Source organism: Otolemur garnettii, unplaced genomic scaffold, assembly GCF_000181295.1.
Source record: "Otolemur garnettii isolate 467f Iridium unplaced genomic scaffold, OtoGar3 scaffold00197, whole genome shotgun sequence".
Taxonomy (NCBI): domain Eukaryota; kingdom Metazoa; phylum Chordata; class Mammalia; order Primates; family Galagidae; genus Otolemur; species Otolemur garnettii.
The window spans coordinates 1857086-1881886 of NW_003852592.1; the positions used below are offsets into that span (position 1 = coordinate 1857086).

General features: G+C 46.1%; 1 protein-coding gene across 1 annotated transcript in view; it reads right to left on the reverse strand.

Moving 5' to 3' along the window:
- Positions 1-214: 214 nt before the first annotated feature.
- IDO2 (indoleamine 2,3-dioxygenase 2) overlaps positions 215-24801 on the reverse strand; it is a 45691-nt gene continuing 21104 nt past the window's right edge. Inside the window, exons 3-10 of the mRNA XM_023507666.1 lie at positions 22234-22353; positions 20562-20680; positions 18109-18123; positions 16619-16718; positions 15113-15230; positions 10113-10164; positions 4779-4927; positions 215-3632 (exon numbers count right to left, since the gene is read on the reverse strand). Coding sequence (XP_023363434.1) covers positions 3277-3632; positions 4779-4927; positions 10113-10164; positions 15113-15230; positions 16619-16718; positions 18109-18123; positions 20562-20680; positions 22234-22353 — 1029 coding nt within the window. The 3' untranslated portion in view covers positions 215-3276. The remainder of the gene's footprint in view (positions 3633-4778; positions 4928-10112; positions 10165-15112; positions 15231-16618; positions 16719-18108; positions 18124-20561; positions 20681-22233; positions 22354-24801) is intronic.

Sequence of the window (24801 nt, forward strand, 5' to 3'; positions counted from 1 at the left end):
CCACGCACCTGTCTGGTCCCCCAGCTCTCCAGGTTGCCAGCCCTCCCTGCAGATTTCAGAACTGTCAGCCTCTGTTATCTGCCTGTCTATCTCTCTCTGTATATATAAATATATATATTATACGTACACACACACACACACAGTCCTCCATACCTATAGTTCCACATCTGCAGATTCAGTCAACCATGGACAGAAAATACTTGGAGACAAAAGATAGTAAAAAAAAAATAATAAAAAAATAAAAAACAAATTTAACAATACAGTATGACAACTATTCACATAGCATTTGCATTGTATTAGGTATTATAAGTAATTGAGAGAGGATTTAAAGTTTAGAGGAGGATTTTTTTTTCTGAAGTATGTACCCTTTGAACCCAGAAATTTTGAGAAAACTGTGTGTGTTCCCATCTGTACCAGAAGCTTTCCTTCCACCATCGTACCATAAAGCTGAGGACAGACGCCCCTCGTCCAAGAAATCACACCTAACAGGTGAACTGGGGTCATTTCTTCGTTGTCTCTCAGCAGGGAGGAGCATGAGGCCTGTGTTTCTCTCATTCCCGCCTGTGTTTCTCTCATTCCCGCCTGTGTGTGAGATGTGAGGACAGCAGGCAGATGAAACATACTCTGAAGCCTTCGAAGGATAAAACTTCATGTGCGTCTCTTCCTAACCCATTTAGCATGTCCGGTTTTCCATTCTGTTCAATATTTATTGGAAAGTCCACATCCAGCTCTGTGGTCTGAGTGACTTGTATCTGTCGAAAGTCAGCTGATTACGATTCTGTAGGACGCCTGTTACCGTGAGAGACAAAGGGGGCCTCCATCTAGTGCAGGTCAAGTTTTAAAACCTGAAGCGACCGAGGGAGCCTGTCACGAGTTCCCCAAGGCCCTTGTCATTACCACACATGCCTACGTGATCTCAAGAAAAACCCAGATTCTAGAAAAACCCTTTGCTTGCTTGTTTGGGGTCATTTTATCTTGTGTCCTTATCGAGTGCGGGGAGTTAGAGAGTCAAGCCCAACTTCCACGTTGGTTCTTAGGAGTCCACACCTGCTTCCCTCCCATTCAGGGACACACACGGGACTGAGAGCCACCACCAAGCCCCACATGGTAATTATGCAATTCCTACTTTTACGATTAAACTGTGGCTCTGAAAGATTAAATAACACGTCTGTGAGTATAAAATGGGACAAAGCTGGAGAACAAGTCCAGGTTTCCTGGCTCTGTAAGCCCACGCCTCCATCTGTGTCCCCTTCCCAGCATCCCCACGTGATAAATGTTTATCTCATTGCTGTGCAGACTTGGTGACTGCAAAAAGCTTGAAGGACACAGGTTCCCTCTTGAACTGATATCTACACTGTACTCTGACCCCCAGCTCACAACCAAACATGATTTTGTGATTTTTTCCCCCTTCTATTGCAGGCCCAATCCTGTCTGTTGTCCATCTGCACACCCAGAACCTGCAGATCATCTGGGTTTTTATAAGAGATAGGAAGCTGGGGATTAGTGACTTTCCAAACTCGGTCAAAAACCACATTGTTTAAAAAAGGGAGAGTGAGAATTCAAATGTGGGTCTCACAGTAAAGGCCACACCTTTTCACCTGCGAATGGCGGAGAAGAATGATGTGGCTTCTTCCCATGCAGGTCTCTCCTCTTTCCACCACAGCCCACGCGCAGTCCAGGCAGAGAATGTCTGGGTTTACTGACCCCAGAGCAAATTAAAGGCAAAAAATATATATCTGTGCTCACTTTTATAGATTCAAAAATAAACTTTTTAAGAAACAGAACAAGGACAGCAAGTATGTCGTAGAGCCTGGGCCTTTGAGTGGAGGCTCTGACCTCAGCGATAGGCAGAGAAGATGCTGTCAAGCCCAGTGGTTTCCCTTGGCCACTTAGCCAGGCAAAGATTCATTCTCTGTGAGTCAGAGAAGACACACAGATAGAGCCTGGGGGAGTGTCTCTAAGAAAAAGTTTTGGTCCTGTTCTGCCCACCTCCGTCTTCCCCGGGAAGCTCCTGGGTCATATCTTCTCATCAAGGGCCTCTGAGAGTTGACAGGGTCCGGAATTCTCTTTTCCCTGTGGCGCTGGAGAGTAAAGATGGTTGCTATGAGTTCTAGCCCGATGCTCTCTTATCGTATCCAAATACTCCTAGAGGATGGGGGAACCAGTCAAATGTTTTTCCAAGTGGCATGATGGGCTGGAAGGTCTGAAAGACCTTTTAGACGGGATGATTCATGTGTCCTCCATTTGACCGGCGCCCCGTGGGGAAGAGGGCTTCTTAGCAGATGTCAGGATGACCAGAGGCTGCCCACGATCAGGTGCTCCCCTGGAAGCCGTGACACCATATGAGAGTCTCTGGGTTTTAGAAACAATTCCAGGTATACATGTGTGTGCATGGGGAGGAGGAGAGGACCTCAAATCCACAGAATTTATTCTAACTTGGTCTGATTAAAGCTTTCTGATTTTCTACCGTCAGGTTGATTGAGACTTTGAGATAAAAACTAAGTAAAGGCAGTTACGTTCACTTGCACACTAAAAGCACGTGGATTTACCATCATTTCCACTTGGCTTATTCACTTACCAAGGGGGAAATTCATTCATTTGACAAATGCAGACTTTTGGGGTAAGAAGAAATAATCATTCTTCTAAAAACAGAGGAATTACAGTAGACTTTGAGAATCCGTGTGCCATGTGGAAAAGTCCCATCCGTTCCCACATTGTCAGATACTTGTTTGCACCCTGGTGACGTCCAGGACTTAATTGTTGGCATCTTCTTCCTTCCACCTGAGCATGTCCGGCTCCTACAGCAAACCCAACACCCTCAGGAAGAAAAGGGCTGGTCTGGGGCCAAAGGAATCTGTGCTCTCATCTCAGAGGCAGTGCTCAGTAAGAACTTAATAAAGTGAATTTGTTTTTTAAGGAAATCAACAAGGTTATCTGTCCCCAGGCAATTTTATTTGGGTTTTTTTTTTTTGAATGGTTCTATTACTTGGCAGAAAGAATGAGGAACACTGACTTCTCTGTGGGGTTCTGGATAAGGAGGCGTCCAAACTGCCTGCTGTTCTGCAGGGATCAGCTAGGAAACAAGAGTGTCTGGCCATGTCAGCTCTCCTTGGTGAACCCGACAGCTCACAACCAGGAGAACGTGACTTCTATAGAGCGAAACTTGGAGCAGGGCTGAGTCCTCCTGGGAGGATTCCAGGAGGGACCCTGGTGGCAGCCTCCACCCACCTCCCTCCCTCCCGCAGCTGCGCCGCCTTGTTGGGGAGAGGCAGCCTCTTACCCACTCGGCTGAAGGATGGCCTCTAAGGTTGTGTCCCTGACACTCTTTAGGAACCTCAGAACCGCAGTCCCACCTGTACCCCTTTCTTCTAAAGCCTGAGGTGACCCTGGGAGAGGGCTCGGCTTCCGGCTCCTCACTTTGGCTGCAGCCGTGATGAGGTATCTGGTCACCATGGTAATGTGGTAGCTGCGCAGACCTGCCAGGGCCTCCACACACTGGTTGTAGGCTGCCAGTAGCTGCCGGCCTCCTGAAGACAGGACGTGCTCCCTCAGGGCAGGAGCAGTGCGGATTTCTTCTATGAAGGCCTTATGGGAAGGAGGCATGTAGTCCCTCATCCCGCACAGAAAGTCAGCTGGAAGGAACAACCCAGAGGGACGTCAGGCCCGGGAGAAGCCTGGGAGAGCCTGCAGCTGCTCCAGACCCCTGCAAACCGTGCTGGTGTCTTGTCTGTTTTTCTGGCGCCTCTGTGCGCACATTTTGAAAACTCAAATGCATATTTCTGTTACTGGGAGATGGGGAGGAGCAAAGGAAGCAAGCTCATCTCAGTCAACTCAGCAGAACTTATTTGCCAGATGTAAACAAAGCACCTTGCAGCCAGCGACACCCCAGGACACAATCCTCAAGCTGATGAGCTAATTACTCCCCAATAATTTTGTTGCCTAAATGCTTTGGCCTAGGGGGACTGTTGGGGAAGGTGAAAGTTATACGGTGTCCTCGGCCAAACAAATAAGGAACAGCCAGCTGTTCAGAAGTCAAATCAATCGGTATTTATAGGAAAGTCATTATGTGTTTAGCATATGATGCATGGTAAATCAGGCATTCACCTCACCAAATGTAAAAATCCATGAAAAGTTATCATAGTTTTAGAGAACTGACTTTTATGGAAGAGGCTGGACTCTATGACACTATATTTTACTCACTTTTTTTTTCTAATCCAATTTGAAAGCTCTAAAGCGTGAAGTGCCTGTTATTGCAGCTGTTAAGCCCATCGCTTTGATGCTGGCAAGTAAGGAATCGGGCGATTTCAAGCTTCAGAAACGGTGCACCCCTCTTCTGGTCTAAAGAGATTTGGCGAGAGGTTGCACCATTTTATAGGAAAGGGCTTTCCTGTGGGAGCTTAACCCTCCCCTGCTGGCTCCGGGCTTATCACCATAATGTCACGGCCTTCAGACTCGAGCTCTCTCCCCCACGTTATTTCTTCCTCTCCCCCATTTTGTAACTTTGTCTAAATTGCAAAATGACAGCAAACAGTTGGAGATACAGCAACGCTTTAAGATTGGGAAATGAAACCCAAGATCCTGCCGAGATCTGATATTTTGATTTCAACTGACTGGAAGCAATAACATTTGGCGGGCACAGAGTTTTCAGATTGATTTAGAGGCGTGTGGACTTCGTGACATTTTAATTTATACTGGGTTTTGTCAGTTGCTAGAAAAACAAAAACAAAAAACTCAGTTCTGCCTCCCTCTCCTCTTGAGGGGAAAAAAGTCTGGCTTACCACTTTCCTTGCTATGACGAACGCCCAGGAACTCGTCCAAGGCGTGAAGCACTGTGCTCTGAGCCGCACTCCCTCCTGTGTACTGCAGAGGCTCCTCAGAGACACCTTCATACACCAGCCCTGCGGGCACTGCTGGGTTATCTTTCCATCTAGACAACAGTAAAAGAGGAAAGAAAGGAGTGGTAGGGGTTAAGAGTACATTTTCTGATATACAAGCTAAGAGTGAGCACTAGAGGGAATATGATTTCAGTGGTAATTTTAGGGCAAAGGATTGGGTGTCCTCATAGAATAAATATGGAAGCAACATCTTAACCCCAGCTTCAGAACATGCCAGAAGTTTGCAGCCCTCCTCTCCCTCATTTACAAGATTCTTTCTGCAGTGGCTCACACCTGTAATCTTAGCACTTTGGGAGGCCAAGGCAGGAGGATCTCTTGAGGCCAGAAGTTCAAGACCAGCCTAGGCAACATCGTGAGACACCCCCCCCCCATCTCTACAAAGAATTTAAAATTAGCCTGGTGTGGTGGCAGGTGCCTGTAGTAGTAGCTACTCAGGAGGCTGAGGCAGGAAGATTGCTGGAGTCCAGTTCAGGGTTTCAGTGAGCTTTGATGACACCACTGCAGTCTACCCAGGGCAACAGGGTGAGACTCTGTCACAAAAAAAAAACAACAAATACTGGGTGGTGCCTGTGGCTCAAAGGAGTAGGGCAGTAGCCCCATATGCCACAGGTGGCAGGTTCAAACCCAGCCTCGGCAAAAAAAAAAAAAAAAAACACACAAACATTCAAAAAAAGAACAAATACAGACACACAAATACAGAGACACACACACACCTGTGCCCTTCCTGAAACGATGACAATTGTAATAGTTGTCACATTAAACTATCAGTTCTAGATATTACCTGAGTCTGTGAACTCACCTTTACCTAACACCCTGTTCACAGCAGGTACTGATAAGGGCAGATAACAAGGGTGGGACAGGGAGTGCAGCTTGCCAGGCTGACGTCAGGGGACACAGAGGCCTAGAACTGGGGCTCTGGCCATGCCAGACTAAGTGTGAGGTCCTCTCCTCCCACCCTGGCCTTCCTTGCCCTCCTCCCTGCTCCCTCCTTTCCTCTCCTCTGTCTCTCTGATGCCCTTTCTTCACTGTCTTCTCTGGGTCCCCCATTGCTGCCACATCTGTCCTGATCATTTCTCTGCATCTGACATTTCATAGCATCCTGAAGACTCAGAGGGGGACGTGGGCATCTCTGTGATGAGAACAGTGGCACGGACAGCACTTTCCACTTTATCAAGCCCCTTCACGTTCATCTTCTCATGGGCCCTCCCATAACTAAGTCAGCGCAAGAATTCTTTACCCCACGTCATAGATAAAGAAACAAAGACTCAAAGAAATTAAGTTTCCAGGAATACATCGTCCAAGAGCGATAGCACCAGAACTTGAACCCCAAATCTGTGACTTTCTATTTTCATTTTCTCAAAACTCCTTGGGTGGACCTCTGTTTTCACTAAGGAAAAGAATCTTTTCCTCGTATGATGGGGAACAAGCTACCTTCTCTGTTATGAGCTAGCCTAACAGATCTACGCTGGAGTTTCACTTTCTTCTGGTAATTTGAAAAGTCATCTTGCTCAAGAGAAGGACACCCCCGCTACACACTTGCAGAGGGCACAGGCAGACTGTCCTGGGTGCAAACCCCCACCTTGTACCGGTATTGGCCTGAGGCTGGGGATGCCACAGGGAGTGAGCTTGGTTTCTTTGGGGCTATTTTGGGTTGGCTGGTCTGTGGCTTCCTCCGGCTGAACAGCAGAGTGACTTCAGAAGTTGGGGTAGCATCACTGTGAAAGAGATGATGTTCCAAGGACGGATTTCTGCCGTGAGGTCCCCACAGGCCACCACCTTGTGGTGCTTCACCTGCAAGCCTTGGCTTCATTCACCAACCTGTGTGCACCTCCCGTTCCTCATCCCAGCAACCCTAATGTGCCGTGTAAACTAACACACCACCAGCCTGGGGCCAGGAACTTACTGAGCATTCAGTACAGGGTAGGCATTTTATTTAGCGTGAACTGAAATCCTTGTTCTCTCCTTTCATTATCTTGAACTTTGTGAAGATTTTTCTGAGTCTCAGTTTCCCCAGTTGTCCTACAGTGACATGAGCTCCGGAGAGGTTTTGTGAGTTGTTTGATTGTTAGTTTTTATATGTTCTGTTGTCTCGCATAAGCAAATATGCAAAAAAATAGGTGGGGTCAGGTGACTGTCACCTTTCGGAGGTGACTGTCAACCAGGGCTCTGACAGTATTCACAGGGAGGAAACATTACAGATGTAACTTCTTTTGGGTGATGGGCGGCCCAGCCTGGGCACACTTGCCCAGGTCTCTCTCTGCATCTCGGACCCCTTCACTGGCTCCTCTCTGTCCTGACCACTCTGACACGCTGGGTTCTGAGTAGGGTCAGCCTTTGCCCTCCTCATGACTCCTGCTTCCCATGGCTAGCCCCGTGCATTTAGAAACCAATGATATTCTGGCTATTCACAAATCTTCACCTACAGCTGGACCCGTCCCCTATATTCCAGAGGGTACATTGAAGCCACACTGAAGGGGACAGAATGCATACCAGCGTAACAGTCCAGAAAGATAAAAGAAGTATGTCTCCTTTCAGAGCTTTTACCAGCTCAGTAATTCTAATCTGAGGAGGGAAATTGTGTTTCTCTGAGCAGCCCAGTGACTACTCTGGTGTATTCTTAGGTCCAGGCCTCTGTGGGAAAAAAAAGGAACTGTTTTCCTTTCAAATCTCTGTAGGCAAAGTTATTTTTAGGCTTTTCCTGTAGCATATTTCTAGCAACCCCAAGAAAAGGGGAAGTTTAAACAGAATAAACAAACAAACAAGAGACGATGACATTTCCCCCCCGCCAGGGGCTAACATCACTGAGAAATTTAATGAAGTGGGAACTAAAGGGAACGTATTTCATCTACACGTGAGATCTCCACTCTCCAAAATAAAAATGATGTTTAAAAAGGAAACAAAAAATAATAAAACAAACAGAGGACACATCAAGGACAGAGGAGTAAATTTCACATTTTTCAAGATGATGGAAACCCTCAGCTATCCAGATGTTTGGGCCATCTACAGTCACGAAAACATTTGGGGTTTAGTACTGGCTCCTCAGCAGCATGCAAAGCATTTTGACCATCAGAAAGAGCAGGGAGGCATTTACATATATCACAGATAAAATTCACTGACCCAGAATTTATATTTTGATAAAAACAAGGTCACCCTCTAGGGCCCATTTCCTCATGAGCCTGCAGGATAGGGTCCATCCTTGTCAGATACTCTGACATAAGGAAGAGCAATAATTTGTTTACTCCCTGGAAAGATACAGTGGCTAAGTGGAATTCTAAAAATAACTCCCCAAGATTCCCATCTAATCGCCAAGGCTGTTGATATCATGAGACTTCACACCTGTCCATAGGATGCATTACATGGCACAGGGAACTTTGCAGATGTAATTAAGGTTACTAATCAGTCGGCCTCAACATTAACATAAAGTTTCTTGTTGGATTACGTAGGTAAGCTGAATCTGATCACACAGAACCTTTAAAAGCAGAGGGTTTTCTCTGGCTGGTGGCAGAAAGAGAGGTTGGAGGCATCCTGAGCACTGGAAGGGTGGGAAGGGGCCCAGCTGGGATGGAGAAGCTGTGTGATGAGGAATAAGGGGATCTCGGGATGCTGAGAGCAGCAGCTGTGTGCTGGCCAGCAAGGGGAGGGAGCTGGGGGCCACGACTATGAAAACCTGGATTCTGGCCACACCCCACTGAGTTTTGGAGCAGATTCTTTCTTTCCCACATGTTCAGTGACGAGCCCAGACAAAAGGACTGGGGCCTCCTGAGACCCAAAACAGAGAACTCTGCTGAGCCTGCAGAGCTTCCAGCCTACAAGACTTTTTAAAATGTTCAACTTGTGGTTCATAACTTCGTAATCAAACAATGAAAAACTAATACAGATTTAGAGAATAGAGTGAAGCAAAAAGAGATTTTCCAGGACTGGGTGTCTTCCTCTCCCAGTCTACTTCTAGAACAGCTTGCTATATGGTACCGTGAGATTTTCGTAAAATGGCCTTTTTATTTCTAGTGAAATCCTACCACAGGTATACAGAGAAAGCCCAAGTTCTGAGACGCACTTCCAACTCCGCCTCCGGGCCCTTGCACCCTTCTGTATAGTTCACAAACCCCGTACCTACAACCCTGGAGTAACTGTATGGAAAGGTTCTGGCTTCCTCTTTCTACCCTTATAACAGAGATTCCCTGCTCAGGCTGGGCTCCCCCTGAAGCATCTCACACTTCAGAACTACCCAAGCTGAAGGAAATACCACACTCAGCATGTGTTACCACACTGTTCTTCCGTGGAATTGGATCCACAGTAGACGTCGTCAGCTGGTGGGTCTCTTGCTACCGCCAGACCCAGCCTCAGACCTTTCTGCTGCTACACGTCAGCCTCCCCCTGGTGAACAGGAGACCACACTAGAGGGTGCCTATTTCACATTTTCACCTCATCCATCCACTGTCTCCACCTTCTACTTTACATCCTTTTAAAAATACTTTTTTAAAGCAAAACAAACAAACAAACAAAAAACCAAACAGGAGATCAAGAAGAGGAGAAAGGACCAGAGGTCACATGTGATGGTGGAGAAGGGAAATCGATATCATGGAGACATTACTATCTAGGCCTCATATTGAAGATATTTTGAGGTTCCCCCCCCCTTTCTAAGAAACAAAGAGCCATAGACAGGAATCTGGGTATGATAAATACACCCCAGGTCACAAAACTCACAGAGGCCCCATTCTATGAAGAGGAAAGAGCAACCTACAATAGCTGGTGTGAGGAAATCCCCTCCCGGAGGGCCCATGGTCTAATGCCCTCACCTTGACCATCATGTTTCAACACCTGAACTTAGGAGGAACATAGACATTCAAGCCGTGGCAGGTAGCTCTTCCAGGAAATCTAAAAGGAAGATTTTATGCTACTGCCCAGCCCTCCACCTGCCTTGATAACAAAGAAACAGTGAATGTAAATGGTAGAACTCTGCAGGTGACGCACTACGGGTTTTTAATGTCAACAAGATAGAATTCTAAGAAAAGTGAGCACAGATAGGTCTCAGTGGCCTCGGGACAATCAATCTGAGCTTGAATAGTCACCGCCCATAGTGGGTCCTGCTGATCACTTGGCTAGCAGGGCTCACTGGGTATGCTTCTTACTCTAGAGAGCATCCGTCTGTTGCTCCCCTAATAAATTTGAACAATGCCATAGAGACCTCAAGTATAAAAGCAGCTGCACTGGACTTACCCAGAGAGGAAGATCCGGATGACTGCATAAAATATGTCTGGATCTACATAATCTGGAGAAGAATCAGAACATGAACTTTACTACATGCAAAAACAAACAGAAAAAGCAATTCGTTACATGTGCACAGACCCGGCGACTCTCCTGGGGCTGCCTCCTCTATCTGATCTGCACAGAGACCCGGAATGAGAGGAGCGGCCAGAGGGAGCTGGAATGTCCTCTCCCGCAGTCCCCTCGCGGCGCTCACAGGACCTCTAAACTGTCCCATGTGCTGCCCTTTCCCCCCTCTCTGTGCTTAATAACAACAACAAAGAGATCAAGGCCATCTTTAAAAATGTAACATTTTAAACAGATGATATTTGAGGGAATGTGGGAAGTGGAGAGCAGAAAACCAGAGAGAATTACCTCCCTGAAAGCTTTCATAAGAAGGGGAAATTAAACCCATCAATACCCAAGTGAAGGTCTGTGCAGTCAAGCAGGGCACAGGAATGGACTGTCCCTTGCCTTAAGCACTGCCACACCAGGTCAGAGACAGACTCACTGAGCTCCGCAGTTAGCTGTGTTCATTAATATGTACAGCTGGGTTTGAAGCTGTGCCAATGTTAGGGGACAGCTGATTCCCAGAGCTTTATTAGCTTGTGTATAAGGAAGCATGTCTTACTATTCATCCTGCATATCCATCTTTGCAATAAGCCAGAAAACTTAGAAAATGTAAGTCTGCATAATTTAGTAGTACGTACGGGGTTGTTTGTTTATTAAAGTGAGGACCTGTATTTTCTCATCTCTTTGCCCAGGCAACAAGTGAGACTCATCTCTGCAAAAATATTAAAAAGAACTAGACCAGATGTGATGGCTCACGTCTGTGATCCCAGCACTCTGGGAGGCCAGAGGGAGGATCTCTTGAGCTCAGGAGTTCCAGAGAAGCCTGAGCAAGAATGAGACCCTGTCTCTACTAAAAACACAAAAAAATTAGCTGGTCCGGTGTCATAGCAGGTGCCGGTAGTCCCAGCTACTCAGAAGGATGAGGGGGAGGATCACCTAAGCCTAGGACTTTGAGGTTGCTGTGAGCTATTGACATCACAGCACTCTATCTAGGGTGACAGAGTGGGACTGTGTCTAAAAAAAACAGCTGAGCATGGTGACACCACCTGTAGCCCCAGCTGCTCAAGACACTTAGGTAGAAGGGTTCCTTGAGGCTGGCCTAGGCAGCAGAAAAAGACTTTGTCTCTAAAACTAAGTCAGTAAGTAAATAAATGAATAAATGAATGAGGCTTTATATTTTCTCATCTCTTCTTTTTTGTATTAATTAACTTGAGTTTGTTTGTTTGCTTGTTTTAAGCTTTAATATCAAAAATTGCTATTGTTTGGTTTACCTAAACGGATGTCTAAGTGATCTTTGAAGGGTTCTCTAATTAATAAGGTGGAAGCCATGCATTTCCCAGGTACAAACTGAGCAGAAACATTTTCTTTTACCAGAAGGAGCTTTTTTTGGCATATGTGAGCTAATCACTGACTCCCCGCCCCCGTGCAAAAATAATATTTATTATAGAAAATTTAAACTGGAAAAAAAGAAGTGGGTAGTTAAGCAAAATATGTCTATTTTTATGAAAGTGTGTGCATGTTATGCAGACTATTCTGTAACCTATTTTTTTTCACTTAGCAACATACCATGAGCATCTTTTCCAGGTCAAAAACATTAACATAATTTTATTATCATGTGAAATTAGACAAGAGTGCAGTGTTAATTACTTTCTGATTGAGTTTAGGCAAAATATGTTCCTTCCACAGAATTAAGTGAACTCATCAGAAGTTCCCAGTACAGTTTAGCTCCAATTTACTCATAAGAAATCTAAACTCACGCACACAGCTTGAGTCTTCACCGCCTTTAAGAACATTCTTAGGGCGGTGCCTGTGGCTCAAAGGAGGAGGACACTGGCCCCATATGCCGGAGGTGGCGGGTTCAAACCCAGCCCCAGCCAAAAACTGCAAAAAAAAAAAAAAGAAAGAAAGAAAGAAAATTCTTACGCCTGTCAGTGGGTCAAGCAGAAGCTATAAATCCTGTTATCTAGAAGGAAATAAAGGCAAAGATTTCGGGGGTTTTCAGAGAGAAAAATATCCTTCGGCTTTCTGAGGAGAAAACTAATTCTTAGGGAACAGGTGCTATCCATACACTGGCCACCAAGTGCGTCTGACCCTTATCCTCACACCGGAACATCTGAGAACTGGTTGGCCTTCCCACAGATCACAGAGCTCGGACCTAGCTGAGCTTGTAAACCGCCAGTTCAGAAGGAAGTTAGCCATAGCTGCTGTAGACACGTGGTGGTGGAAATGCCATGGGCAGCTATGAAGCCATTTCCTGCTGGGCTCTGCATGCGTGCAAAGGAATCAGAGGCAGAGGGAAGAAAGGTCCAGCCAAGCTCCACTTATCCCACAGAAGAAAACTAAGGACCATACACCAGAGACAGTCACTGGAGAATGCGTGTGATTCCCTGCAGTTTCAAGTATCTGCCGTTGTTTTTATAACTTCATTTTTGTTTTTATCGCTGCGCAGAAACTACTTGAAACTTAATGGCATAAAAGCCACCGAGACATCCCGCTGGTCGGAATCTGGGTAGGACACAGGGAGAATTCTATGTCTCCACGCCACGGTGTCCAGACAGTTGGAAGACTTGAAGATGGACAGCAACTGAGGATGGGGCATAGAGTCCTCCGTTGATGAGCCAACTTGCCAGGCAGCAACTGCAATATACCTATAGACTTCTCTGCATGCCCCACTTCTCTCACACACAGAATGGGGCAGGCCAACTTTTTACAGTATCCAAGGTAGAAGTTGCATCACCTTTTCTACTGTTGCCCCAGAAGTCACCTGCTGCCCTCTGCTTCATTCTGTGGGCTACAAGCACCACGCAGATGTGAGCTGGATTTAAAGGGGTGTCCACGCCATGCCCTGGAAGAGCGCGTGGCAGGGCACAGGGGAGGGTGCTGTTGTAGCCATTTTTGGAAAATTTAGTCTGATACATTCATCTCTTTTATCACATACATGATGGTGACCAGTAGGGAAACATTTAAAACAAATTACAGTAGAACCTCCCTAGATGACCACCTCTCCACACTCACTACCTCCTTAAGTTGACCTAACTTCATAGCCTGACAGGCGCCACATGCCTAAGTCCTTATGTCGACCACCTCCACATGTTGACCAGTTTGTTACGCTCCCTTGGGTGCTTGACCCACAGAGGCTCTACTGTATGTATGTGTGGGGAAATTTGTCTCTGGGGGAAAAAGGGAGGTGGCCTGGGACCTCCCCAGACCCTCAGCCACCATGCAGGGGCTAATCAGGAGGCTTGGGACAAATGCGCAGCGAGCCACCTTCCTGCGGTGTGCACTGAGACAGGCTGAGAGTCTCTCTTAACCTCCCAGAACCGCCCTCTGTGCTCAGCCGCGAGCTCTCGTGATAACTGCACCGTCCTAAGTCATCTTCCACCCCAAGTAAGGAAAAGCCAAAACAGGTCTCATCTGGTGTTAGCTTGGCAAAGCCACGAACAAACTTAGGGGAATCGTTTGGCAGGAGAACTACTGCTATGGTGATCAAGGTTCTAAAGTGAAAATCTGAGGAAATGGAGAACATGAAACATACACTATAAGACAGGGAGGTTGGGTAGAAGCAACACATGATCCCGTGTCGTCAGCTGGAAATGTCCTGGTGACGACATATAAAATTTGCTCGGAACAAAGACTAAATAAAGGTGATGAAGCCCCTAGCCCCCTCTAGGCTCTTTCTCCCTCCCATCCTGTTTCCTGGGAACACCCTCTTTCCCCAACAACTTTCTTTCAGTGAAGCAGGATTTGGGGAAATTGATACCCCATTCTGCTTTTCCCTTAACAGGTCACACCCCTCCCCACACACCGTGCTCACACCCACCAGGCACACCCACCAGTCAGATTTCTCTGATAGAGTGGGGTGAAGAGCCTCCCAGGCCCAGAGACTCAGCTGACCACACCTCAATAACAAACACACAGGGGCTCTCCAAACATAAAGGTTCATTCCACAAGAGGGCATTGCAGTGGGACCACGTGTGCATTCCACGAGATAAAAGGAAGACACAGGGGGCAGCGCCAGTGGCTCAGAGGAGTAGGGCGCTGGCCCCATATAGTGGAGGAGGCAGGTTCAAACCCAGCCCCAGCCAAAAACTGCAAAAAAAAAAGAAAAAAGAAAAAAGGAAGACACAGGTCTTCAAAGGAAAAAACGAGGAAGATTACATCACTTATTAAGATAATTATACTTGGCTATAAAGAACAATAACAAAGGCAATGCTGATTTGAGGATGGACAGGGCAGCGGCCGGTCAGACAGCCTTACAAAAGTGTGTTTTGTGTAAGATTGTGACTGGTGGCCTTTGTGCAAGGTTGTGGTTTTTGCAGAGTCTTTTCTGATAGTTTAGTTGTCAGGCATGAGAACCCTGTCTTCTGAGCCCTCCTTGGCTCTATCTGTCAGATTTTATTTATTTATGTATTTATGTGTTTACTTATTTATTTATTTTTGGTTCGCTTTTGTCAAGTGACTTTATTGATTATGACAACTCACGCTTGTCCTAGTCACAGCTGCCCATTAGCTAGGTCCACAGGTCAAAGTGGGAAGAGAAAGAATGAACGGGACACCCTGGAGTGTGGAGACAAACACGTCACCCCCGTCCAGTCTCACTGTGTACCCCAGAACCTCTTTCCGCGCTCAGACAAGGCCTCCACTTGCCGCAGAAGTCTCTGGCCACGGAAGAGGAGAAGCTCTCCTATCACAGGAGACTATAAAGACCGACAAAGCCGGGACAGTAGCTTTGCACATGGAGCAGTCGCTCTGCGACAACGCCACGGCCAAGTACAGCGCCTTAGAACAGAGACAGTCCGCCAGCGCCACCTGCCGGCCAGAGATACCGTCAGCCACCCAGGATGCGCCCGGCCGGCCAAGTCGCCAGCCTCGGTAGCCTTCCAGAGCACCCTACATCCTACCGTGCATTTGTCCCAAGGCTGTGGTCATGGCCTCTATGGAGAGTCTCAGTTGCTGCAGGGCGTGGAGCAGGGCGTCCTGGCTGCGCTGCGAGATGGCATTCACGGCCTGAACGAGAGCCTGGGGATGAGATTCCTACACTCAATTCATGAACTCTCGATTAAAGCCCACTGGTGGGGCTGGGGAGGGGGGAAGGAGGGCCACTCCGGACAGCTGACCAGAGTGCCCTGAGAGCATTCTCCACTAGATCTATCTGCTGTGGGGTCTGCCTCAGGGCTGAGAGCTTGCCGGGCACCTCCCAGACAGACCCCTGTTTGGGTTTTTCTGTCTTTCCACTGGCTGCTAATTCTTGTCCCTCTCAAGGCCTGAATTCTTTTATTCTGCCCATTTCTTCTTCATGATTTATTGTACATTATGTTCATTTTTACTTCTGCATCTCCAACCAAGGCGTCATCTCTCTGAAGCTCCATCTTCCATAAGGCCAGACAGAGCTCCCTCTGCCCAGAGCGTCCCTGCCTTACAACAGTCTTATCTGAGCCTCCCAGGGAAGCCACCATTTGACCCTGTACCTTCCAGTGAACTAGTTACATGAATGAGGGCGAAAGTAACTGTACACTTCCACTTCTGATGGTGAAAAAAGGTGTAGTAATAATTGAGCCAGGAGACCACATCCACTCAGCATATGCTCCCTGGTGAAGGCAGTGAGCGAAGGATAAATCCACCTTAAATATCTTTTTTTATTGTTGTTGTCATTGTTATTTAGCAGGCCTGGCCGGGTTCAAACCCACCAGCCCCGGTGGAAGTGGCCACCCTAACCACTGAGCTCCAGACACTGAGCCTTGCCTTAAATATCCTGAGAAAAGGCACAAAGGTGCTGGCTGATCACACTGGCTTTTTTCTTGCCTGGCTTTTATGGTACCTGTCTGATCCTTGAAGAAATTCAAGTTTGCAACCCCTGAGTCTAGATCACCCCAACGATGCCTTCCAACTCTAAATATTTTTCATTTCGTTTTTCCCTTGAGCTTTTTCATAGCTGTTTTCTAGTCCAGGAATAATATAATAAAATGCTTGTGTTTCTCTCTCTCTCTCTCTCTCCTCTCATTCTGGTTTTGATTTCATTTCTCTACAGAAGCTCTGCCTTGACCCTTCAAATCGGGATTAGGTTTTAGCTGTCTTTTTATGAAACCCCACACTTTTCTTTATTACCCCTTATCACCCTATCATATTCTATTTTCTTTCGCTGGTGAGCTCCTGGAGGGGCTGGGACAATGTCCATCTTCTTCACTGTGATTTTCTATTACCCAGAACAATACCTGTTTGTTTGGTGGACAAATGGTCAATTCCAAATTTTAAAGGAATTAAGAAAGAGGAGCTAACATTTCTCAGACTTGAGCTAAGTAAGGCAAGGCCTGTGTTCCACTGTTGAGAAACCTGCGTCAGGGGTAGGACAGTAAAATTCAGATTGATTTCTCATTTAAAAGAATAAAGAGAGTGAAATGAGAAGATACCTGAATCCCAGGCGCTGCTGCTTTCTCTACCAAAGCAGTCACCAGTACGAAACCACGAAAGCTCTCTCCCCCGGGAAATGAGATGATGACCTCCAAGTTCCTTGGGAAGGAGAAGACCACAGGGTTAGCAGTCTGGAGCAGGTGCTGTGACTACTCACTGCCTGGAGGCACTACGCTCCCCTCCCCAGGTAGACAGCGGCCAGGTGGAACTATGAGCAACTTTCTTTTCTGCACAAGACAGGCTGGCCTGTGAGCATCCACCTTCAGCAGCATCCAGGCAGGAAACAGAACAGATCCGTTCAAACGTATGTTCACCTGACTGGAGGGCTCGCAGAGTCTAACATGGCCTTAAGGTGTTAGACTCAGTTACCTGCTTCTTCACAGGAGTGCAGAGCCAGTTACATGACCCATTACAGTCTTCCTGTCGAAAGCCCCAGTTTCAGAGCCAGAGCAATCCCAGGCTATAGCTGAGGCCATGCTCTCTTTTTACAGGTATGAAACTATGGCCCAGAGAAGCAAAACAGCTTTCCCAGGCCTTACAGTGGGACTAGGCAGGGAATAGTTCCATAACTCAGGCCAGTGCTCCTCTTAAGATGTGATATGTGAGTGTGTGTGTGCATATAGGTATATGTGTGTGTGTGTATATAACATATGTATATATATATATATGTAATTTTTTATAAATACATATATATACAATTTTTTAAGCCAAATGTAACAGAGTGGGAGCTGGAAGGCTGTTACAGAGACATTTTTAAATGGTCTTCTGTTGCTTTGTGGATCCAAACAGCAAAACCTAATAATTTTCTAGGCCACTTTTGCCTTTAACATTTTAAGCATGAGAAAAGATGAAAAACAAACCAAAATCTAAGTTAGGACCTTTGTCATTCCAGCAGGGTACATTAGCTTGGGAAGTGACGTCTGCACCTTCCGTGCCCCCTCTCTGAACTACAGCTTTAATTCTCAGCTCCTTTATTTGATGGATTTGCTGGTAGGAAAGGTGACATCTCAGAGGCTCCTTTTGTTCTCCAGGGAAAATGAACCCTAAGGAGACATCTGGTTCAGCTCTGCCTATGAGTTCCACTCCCGGTAACCACGAGATATTTCAGAGGGATTCTTCTCTACCCACTGACTGCCCTTTCACAGAAGTTACAGTGAAATGGGAAATCTTTCAGACCATCAGATTTCAAAAAGTCACAGCAATGTGGTGAAGTTTTCTTCCCTAGCATTGCATTTTATTTGTTTTATTATGTACAAATTGGGAAATACAGTGAAGAAAACGAACCCCCTAATCCCTCCAAGGCAGAGGCACTGCTGTAAGCTTTTTGGACTATTAATTTGGGGCACATTTTCTTTTAGTCTTGTTTTTTATGCATTTTACTTAGTCGATCTCCTATATATGATCTGGTATGCTTTCCTTTTTGTCTTATCATAAACTTTCTAAAGTTAGCACGGATTTTAGAATGAGCATAGGATTTCTGAGAGCTTACCTGATTTCCAGGGGTCTGGTTCAATTTCAGTTATTGGAAGTCCCCAAGAGAAAGAGAAAGTAAAAGAGCAATTTAGTCGTAAACCAGCTGTGCCTCCTAGGGTCACACGAACACGGCATTGCTCATTCAAGTTTGATGCACCTGCAGACATACTTTGGATGCCAATGGCTGAGAGATGACTATGGGCCCCCTTATGATAAAGGGGGAGTCAGGTCTCAACTCACATGCCAGCCTCAGAATATCTGGCCTGTAACCGTTAGTTATTCCAACCCTTTTATATCTTTGTGATTATCACAAGCCCGCATTTTGGTTCTTGTGATTTTACTCCTCCTTATCTTTTACAACTTGCCCCAGATCAGCGGTTCTCAACCTGCGGGTTGTGACCCCTTTGTAACGATGAAAATACATTGCAGCATTAGGAAGGTTGAGAACCGCTGCCTTAGATCAAGTCCTGCCCCCACACTCAGCCTTTCGCTGATGTTTAAAGGCTCCATTGATGTCATTTCTCCGAAATTCTAAAGGACATGTTGTTTGAGTCACTCTGACATTTCTATGCTGCTTTGTCTTGGTATTTGACCATCTGGGCAATACTTCGCTTCTATTTTTTTGCAGTTTTTGGCCAGGGCTGTATTTGAGCCCGCCACCTCTGGCATATGGGGCCGGCGCTGCTCTACTCCTTTGAGCCACAGGCGCCACCCTATTTTTTTCCTTTCTTCACAGCACTTAGCTCTGTGCTAGGAGACTCCAAGAGATAATTACCAAGAAAAATATCTGGTCAGATCCAGGACAGTGTCTCCCTCTCTGGGGTTAAGCTAGCCCTGCACACTCGTTTCCTACGAAACTAGCTTTTTGTTGTTTTATTCTCAACTTTACCATCCCCAGACAGCCATTTGCTCCTTAATCTTCCTTTCTTCTCTCTGAATTACAAATCCAACTTATCCAGTGTTCAATGCCCCGACCAGACTTGTCACATATATTTATTATTTCTTTTTCAGCCAAATTCTGTGCCAGATTCAGCAGTTTTCAATGGTCACCTATTTTGTTGTTAAAGCAGAAATGGTCAATAATTATAGAAAAGATAAACTACCAGGGTTCTGAGATTTTTAGATAGATGGGGTGGCCCCAGCTCACTTCTTCCAAGTGGCATATAAATTGAAGTCTAAGCTCCAGAAGTCTAAGCTCTCTATTAATTGTTTATTCCTTTAAAGCAGATTCCCATCATGTCCTCTCGTAAACCCATGGTATCTCTTGTAATTGCAGAAATCAAACATGGCCTAAGGATTACAATTTTTTTTTTTTTTTTTTTGCAGTTTTTGGCTGGGGTTGGGTTTGAACACACCGTCTCCGGCATATAGGGTTGGCGCCCTACTCCTTTGAGACACAGGCGCTGCCCTGTTATAATTTTAATACAGTTTTTTCCTTTCTTAAAATATATAGACATTTTTTGGCACCCTCTATAGTATATGATATATAAAATATATGTTACATATAATATATATGTTATTATATAGTGATATGTGTTACATGTGATATATAATATGTGATTATACATAATACATATGTATTACTGTTAGGACCTAAAGTGCCCCTGAGAGACCATGCACATATGGAAAACTAAGGAGTTTTATTTCTTTATCGGGCATATGTTTGAGTCACTCCCACCATTAGAGTGGTCGCAGAAGAGAGTGGCCCCAAAACAATGGTCAGGGAAGCTTTTATACACTTTCTCACAGGGTACTATGGGTTGCAATAAAATGCTAGGGAAGGTGGCTGGGGAAGAAGTCAGTGTCCGATCAATCACCTATTGGTCATTGGGGAGACCTGGGGCTCTGACAGGTCGACTGTCTTTCCGTGGTTGGGGTCTCCACTGGGGTCAGTAGTGTGTGAACTTATGATTGGTCGTTGCTACCTGGGCTATTTACCTGATTTATAGCCTGTGTCTGTTGTGGAGCTTCCTGTGGTCCCTGCCCCCCTTTTCCTCCTTCCTTTCCTCAGTTCTTTGTTCTTCTTTTTTTATTATTGTTATTAATCTACAAAAAAAAATGGAGTCACTGCTGCCTCTTCATTACATCACTATATCACATATCACTATATAATGGTCACACTTTGAAGCTCCTGGTTTTCACTCTACTTCAATGGAAGGCACATTAGGGAACAAACAATTTGATAAAGTCTGATTGTGTAGGAACTTGCTTGAAGGTCCCATTGGGACATTCAGATATGATGTGAAGAGCAAAGCAGGAAACGTGGTCTGGGCCCAGGTATTCAGAGAATACCTTCTCCCAGGTATGGGAGAAGAAACTTCCGTGATATCTGAACTTGAATAAAAACAGACAATAAACATGAACATCCCTAATAATAACTAACTGAAAAGTCCTGGGTGTTTCCTGTGGGAAAGTCACAAGACAGAATTTCATTCTGTCAAAATTCCAAGCATAATCTCCCTTCCTTACCCTGCCAGGTTCCTTCTGGCCCAGTTGGCCAGCACCAGGTCTGCGTGCACCAGGATAGGAGGGAGCCCTAAGGTCCTAGAGACTTCCACCAGGGGCAGGGCAAGATTTCTGGGCAGAACCTTTCAGATACAAACGCAGACAATTAGCATGTTCTAGAAAAGATTCAGCAGAGGAAATAACCATGATTGTCTTTCATTCCAAGAATCCTCTGATAGAGAAACAGCCTGGGGACATACACCACAAATAGACTTTCCTGTTAACAAACCAGGGGTGGTGGCTCACGCCTGTAATCCTAGTGCTCTGGGAGGCCGAGGTGGGTGGATTGCCCTGAGCTCAGAGGTTAAAGACCAGCCTGAGCTGGAGTGAGCCAGAGACCTTGTCTCTACCAAAAAAAAAGCCGGGTGTTGTGGCCAGCATCTTTATTCCCAACTACTTGGGAGTCCGAGGGCAAGAGAATCACTAAAGGAAGAAAAGAAAAAAAAAATTCAAACTAAGATGATTGAAAGCCTGTTGAAAGCAAAAAAAAAAAAAAACTGGTGGAAATAGCATTTATGAGTCCACAGTGCAAAGGATGTGAACATTGCAAAGTTGGATGACATATACACAAGGTATAAAATAACCTCTGAAAACTGGCTCTGCAAAGAAGGGCATTACGGAAAACCTTTAGGACTAAGATGAGCAGGGGGGGCAATCTCTCTAGATATATAAATCGACCTAGGATTACACGTGCATGTCAGGAGACCCCAGCGCCCTGAGAGGCAGGAGGTGAGGAAGAGGCATCAGTGAGAGCAGAAGGTCCAGGCTGAGGCCTGGCTTTCCCACTCATTAGCCATCTGACTGGGGCAAGAAATTTAACTTTTGTGCCCCTCGGCCGTCTGTAATATGGGGATAGGACAGCCCTATTTACTTTTCAGGATTGAGAAAAGCAACCAAGATAACAGATATGCATACCCGTTTAAAATGCTATAAGTTTTGTTGTAGTTTTTTTTTTTTTATTAAATCATCGCTGTGTACATTAATGCAATCACAGGGCACAGTGTGGTGTTTTCATATACAATTTGAAATAAGCTCATCAAACTGGTTAACGTAGCCTTCATGTCATTTTCTTAGTTATTAAGACATTCATACTCTGCTTTTAGAAAGATTCACTTGTACCCTTGTAAGATAAACCATAGAGGTGACCCCACCAATCACCCTCCCTCCACCCATCCACCCCCGCTACCCCCTTCCCATATTCTAAGGCTATAATTAGTTTATAGCTTTCCTATGAAAGCTATAAATTAATTTCAAAATAGGGCTGTGTACATTGGGTACTTTTTCTTCCATTCTTGAGATACTTTACTAAGAAGAACGTGTTGTAGTTGTTTTAATGAATTCTCAGAATCTGCCTTCAAATATAGCCCTTCACACATTCTTGGAAGAGAGTGCCAGAGAAAAAGAGATTCAGATGCTAATTCAAGGGAGTAATGTGCATCAGTTTAAAAGAAAATTAGCTCCCTAATCAAGGGGGGGTGGAAATCATGCTCAGTGGGCCCTTCACCCTGCCTTCCACGGACACTCATGGAAAAGAACCAGTTAAGTGCCCATTTTCCAGGACACCGTAGTGCCCAGCAGAGGGCGCTGCTCCAGCGCAGCGGACCCCTTGCGCGGCACGCGTCTCCCCGCCCCCTACCTCTGCGGGCCGCGCCTCTCCCTCCTGCCACACGTATCCCATGGTGATGACGCTCAGGACCAAGTGGGCCAGGCGCTGTTCCCGGTGACCCTTAAGGAACTGGCAGTTCAGGAGAGGCATCTGGAAAGAGACGTTCCGACAACTGAGAGTCAAACGGGTGGAAACGAGAATGGGCCTTCTTTCCGGGACTTAGAAGAGTCTGGTGGATTTTAAGGGAATTTTACTAAAGGAACTAAGAGCCTGCAACGCATCTTATTATCCCAAGATCTGGGACCCTGCCATGCAGGAGGGTCCCTACGACGTTGTTCAGGACGTAGCTCAGTGCCCCACCCGAACCCCCAAATCATCCCTTGTGGCTGCACCTGTCTCTATCCTCCATCAGGGAAGCTGCAGCTTGGTTACACTGTTACAGAGTAATGAGTTCCAGGACTGAGAGCTTGTACTTCACAGCACCCACCTCTGGGGGCTGTCTCACTGTGCACTTCTGCGTACTTGGGATCATTTAACCCTCTAACAGCCCCGGATTGCAGGCGTTTCTCTCTGCATGGAATACTGAATAGTACCAGGTCCAGTGACGCTAGGAATTTTTATTTTTCAGAACATTAGGGGGGGTTCACATGTTTTGGTTAGTTTGCTTTTATATATTTTAAGGCAAAATTGTAAGTGTGTCCTTTACCCAGAAAGTGTGTGCTGTACCCATTAGGTGTGAATTTACCCATCCCCTCCTCCCCAGCTACTTGAATTCCATTGAGTTTTGCTTCCAAATGTGCAAATAAGTGTTGATCCCCTAGATCCATTTAGTATTGATCTAAGTACCTGGGGGGCTTGTTTTTCCATTCTTGTAATACTCAGAATGGTCTCTAATTCCACCCAGGTGATTACAGAAAATACTAGGTGACTACGTTTTTTATAAATAAGTCGTATTCCATGATGTACATATACTCCATTTTACTAATCCATTCACATATTGATGGGCACTTGGCCTGTTTCCACATCTTTGTAACTGTGAATTGTGCTGCCGTAAACATTTGGGTGGATCTTTTTAATAAAATGTCTTTTTTTTTCCTTTGGGTCAATACCTAGCAGTGAGACTGCTGGATAAAATGGGAGGTCTACTTTGGTTCTTTGAGGCGTCTCCACACTGTTTTCCACGGAGGTTGTTCCAGTCTGCAGTCCCATCTACAGTGCAAGAGTGTTGCCTTCTCTCTGCACCCTGGCCAGCCTCTGTTGCCTGGGACTTTCTGCTGTGCACCATTCGCCCTGGGGTTAGGCTAGGTGATATCTCGGTGTGGCTTTTATTTGCATTTCCCTGATGATCAGAGATGTTAAGCGTTTTTTCAAGCGCTTGTTGACCACTAGTCTATCTTCGTCTGAAAAGTTTCTGTTCCTGTCTTTAGCTCACTTTTTAATCTTGGTGATTTGCTCGAGTCTTTTGTGGATTCTGGTTATCAGCCCTTCATCGGATGGATAGCTAGGGAATATTTTCTCCCATTCTGTAGGTTGTCTGTTTCTCTACTGATTGTGTCCAAGACTGTGCAGAAACTTTGAGCTTGATCAGATGCCATTTCTTTCTTTCTTTCTTTCTTTCTTTTTTTTTTTTTTTTTGAGCCACAGGCGTCACCCCATTTCTTTATTTTTGTTGTGATTGCTTTTGGGGTCTTTTTCATAAATTCTTTGCCTAGGCTAATATCTATAAGAGATTTACTAACTTCTTTTTTTCTGGCATTCTTATAGTTTCACACCTTAGGCTTAAGTCTGAATTAATTTTTGTGAGTGGTGAGAGGTGAGCGTCCCTCCTTCCCATCTGATCTTTGACAAAGCAGACAGAAACACACCCTGGGGAAAAGAATCTCTATTCAACAAATGGTACTGGGAAAACTGGGTAGCCACAGGTGAAAGACTCAAGTTAGGAACTTGACTACACCCCTGCAGAGGTAGCAGAGCTGGGCCAGTGATTCTCCAGCCCTCGTCTGAGCAGCTCCTGGGAGGCTGCTGGGAATTTCACACACCCCATCCCCGCCCTATCCCTCCCCCTTCCTCCCTGTCCCAGTCGGGGATTGACAGCAGCACCACTGTGACACTGAAAGTCGCTGCCATCCTTGAAAGCAACTTGCTGGCCTTCCCCGTTCCACCCATTCTCTGCCTCTGGACACAGCCTGAGCTGGATGTGCCCGTGTGCCCCTCTTCCCGCCCAAACTACCAGAAAGCACTAAGACGCGGGTGTTTGGGGCACCTTCAAGTGAGTGCGAACAGGCGGCTCCTGGCCGGAGTTCAGGACCGAGCACCTGGCGCCACATCCTCCGCTTCCCTCTGGGGGGATGGGGGGGGGACTCTCCCGCCGGACCGCGAGTCCCCCCCCACCGGGCCCCCGCCCCACCTGCTCCGAGACGCCCCCGGCGCCCCTAGACCGGCGTTTGCTCAGGACCCCGCGGGGAGCAGTTATTTATTAAGTAGTTACTGTAAGCCTCTTGCTACCGAATGTCTAAAGCTTGCTGCTGCAAACTTCTCACGCAGGACGGTGTTCCGTCTTCCCCCAAATCCACCGAATGTCTAAAGCTTGCTGCTGCA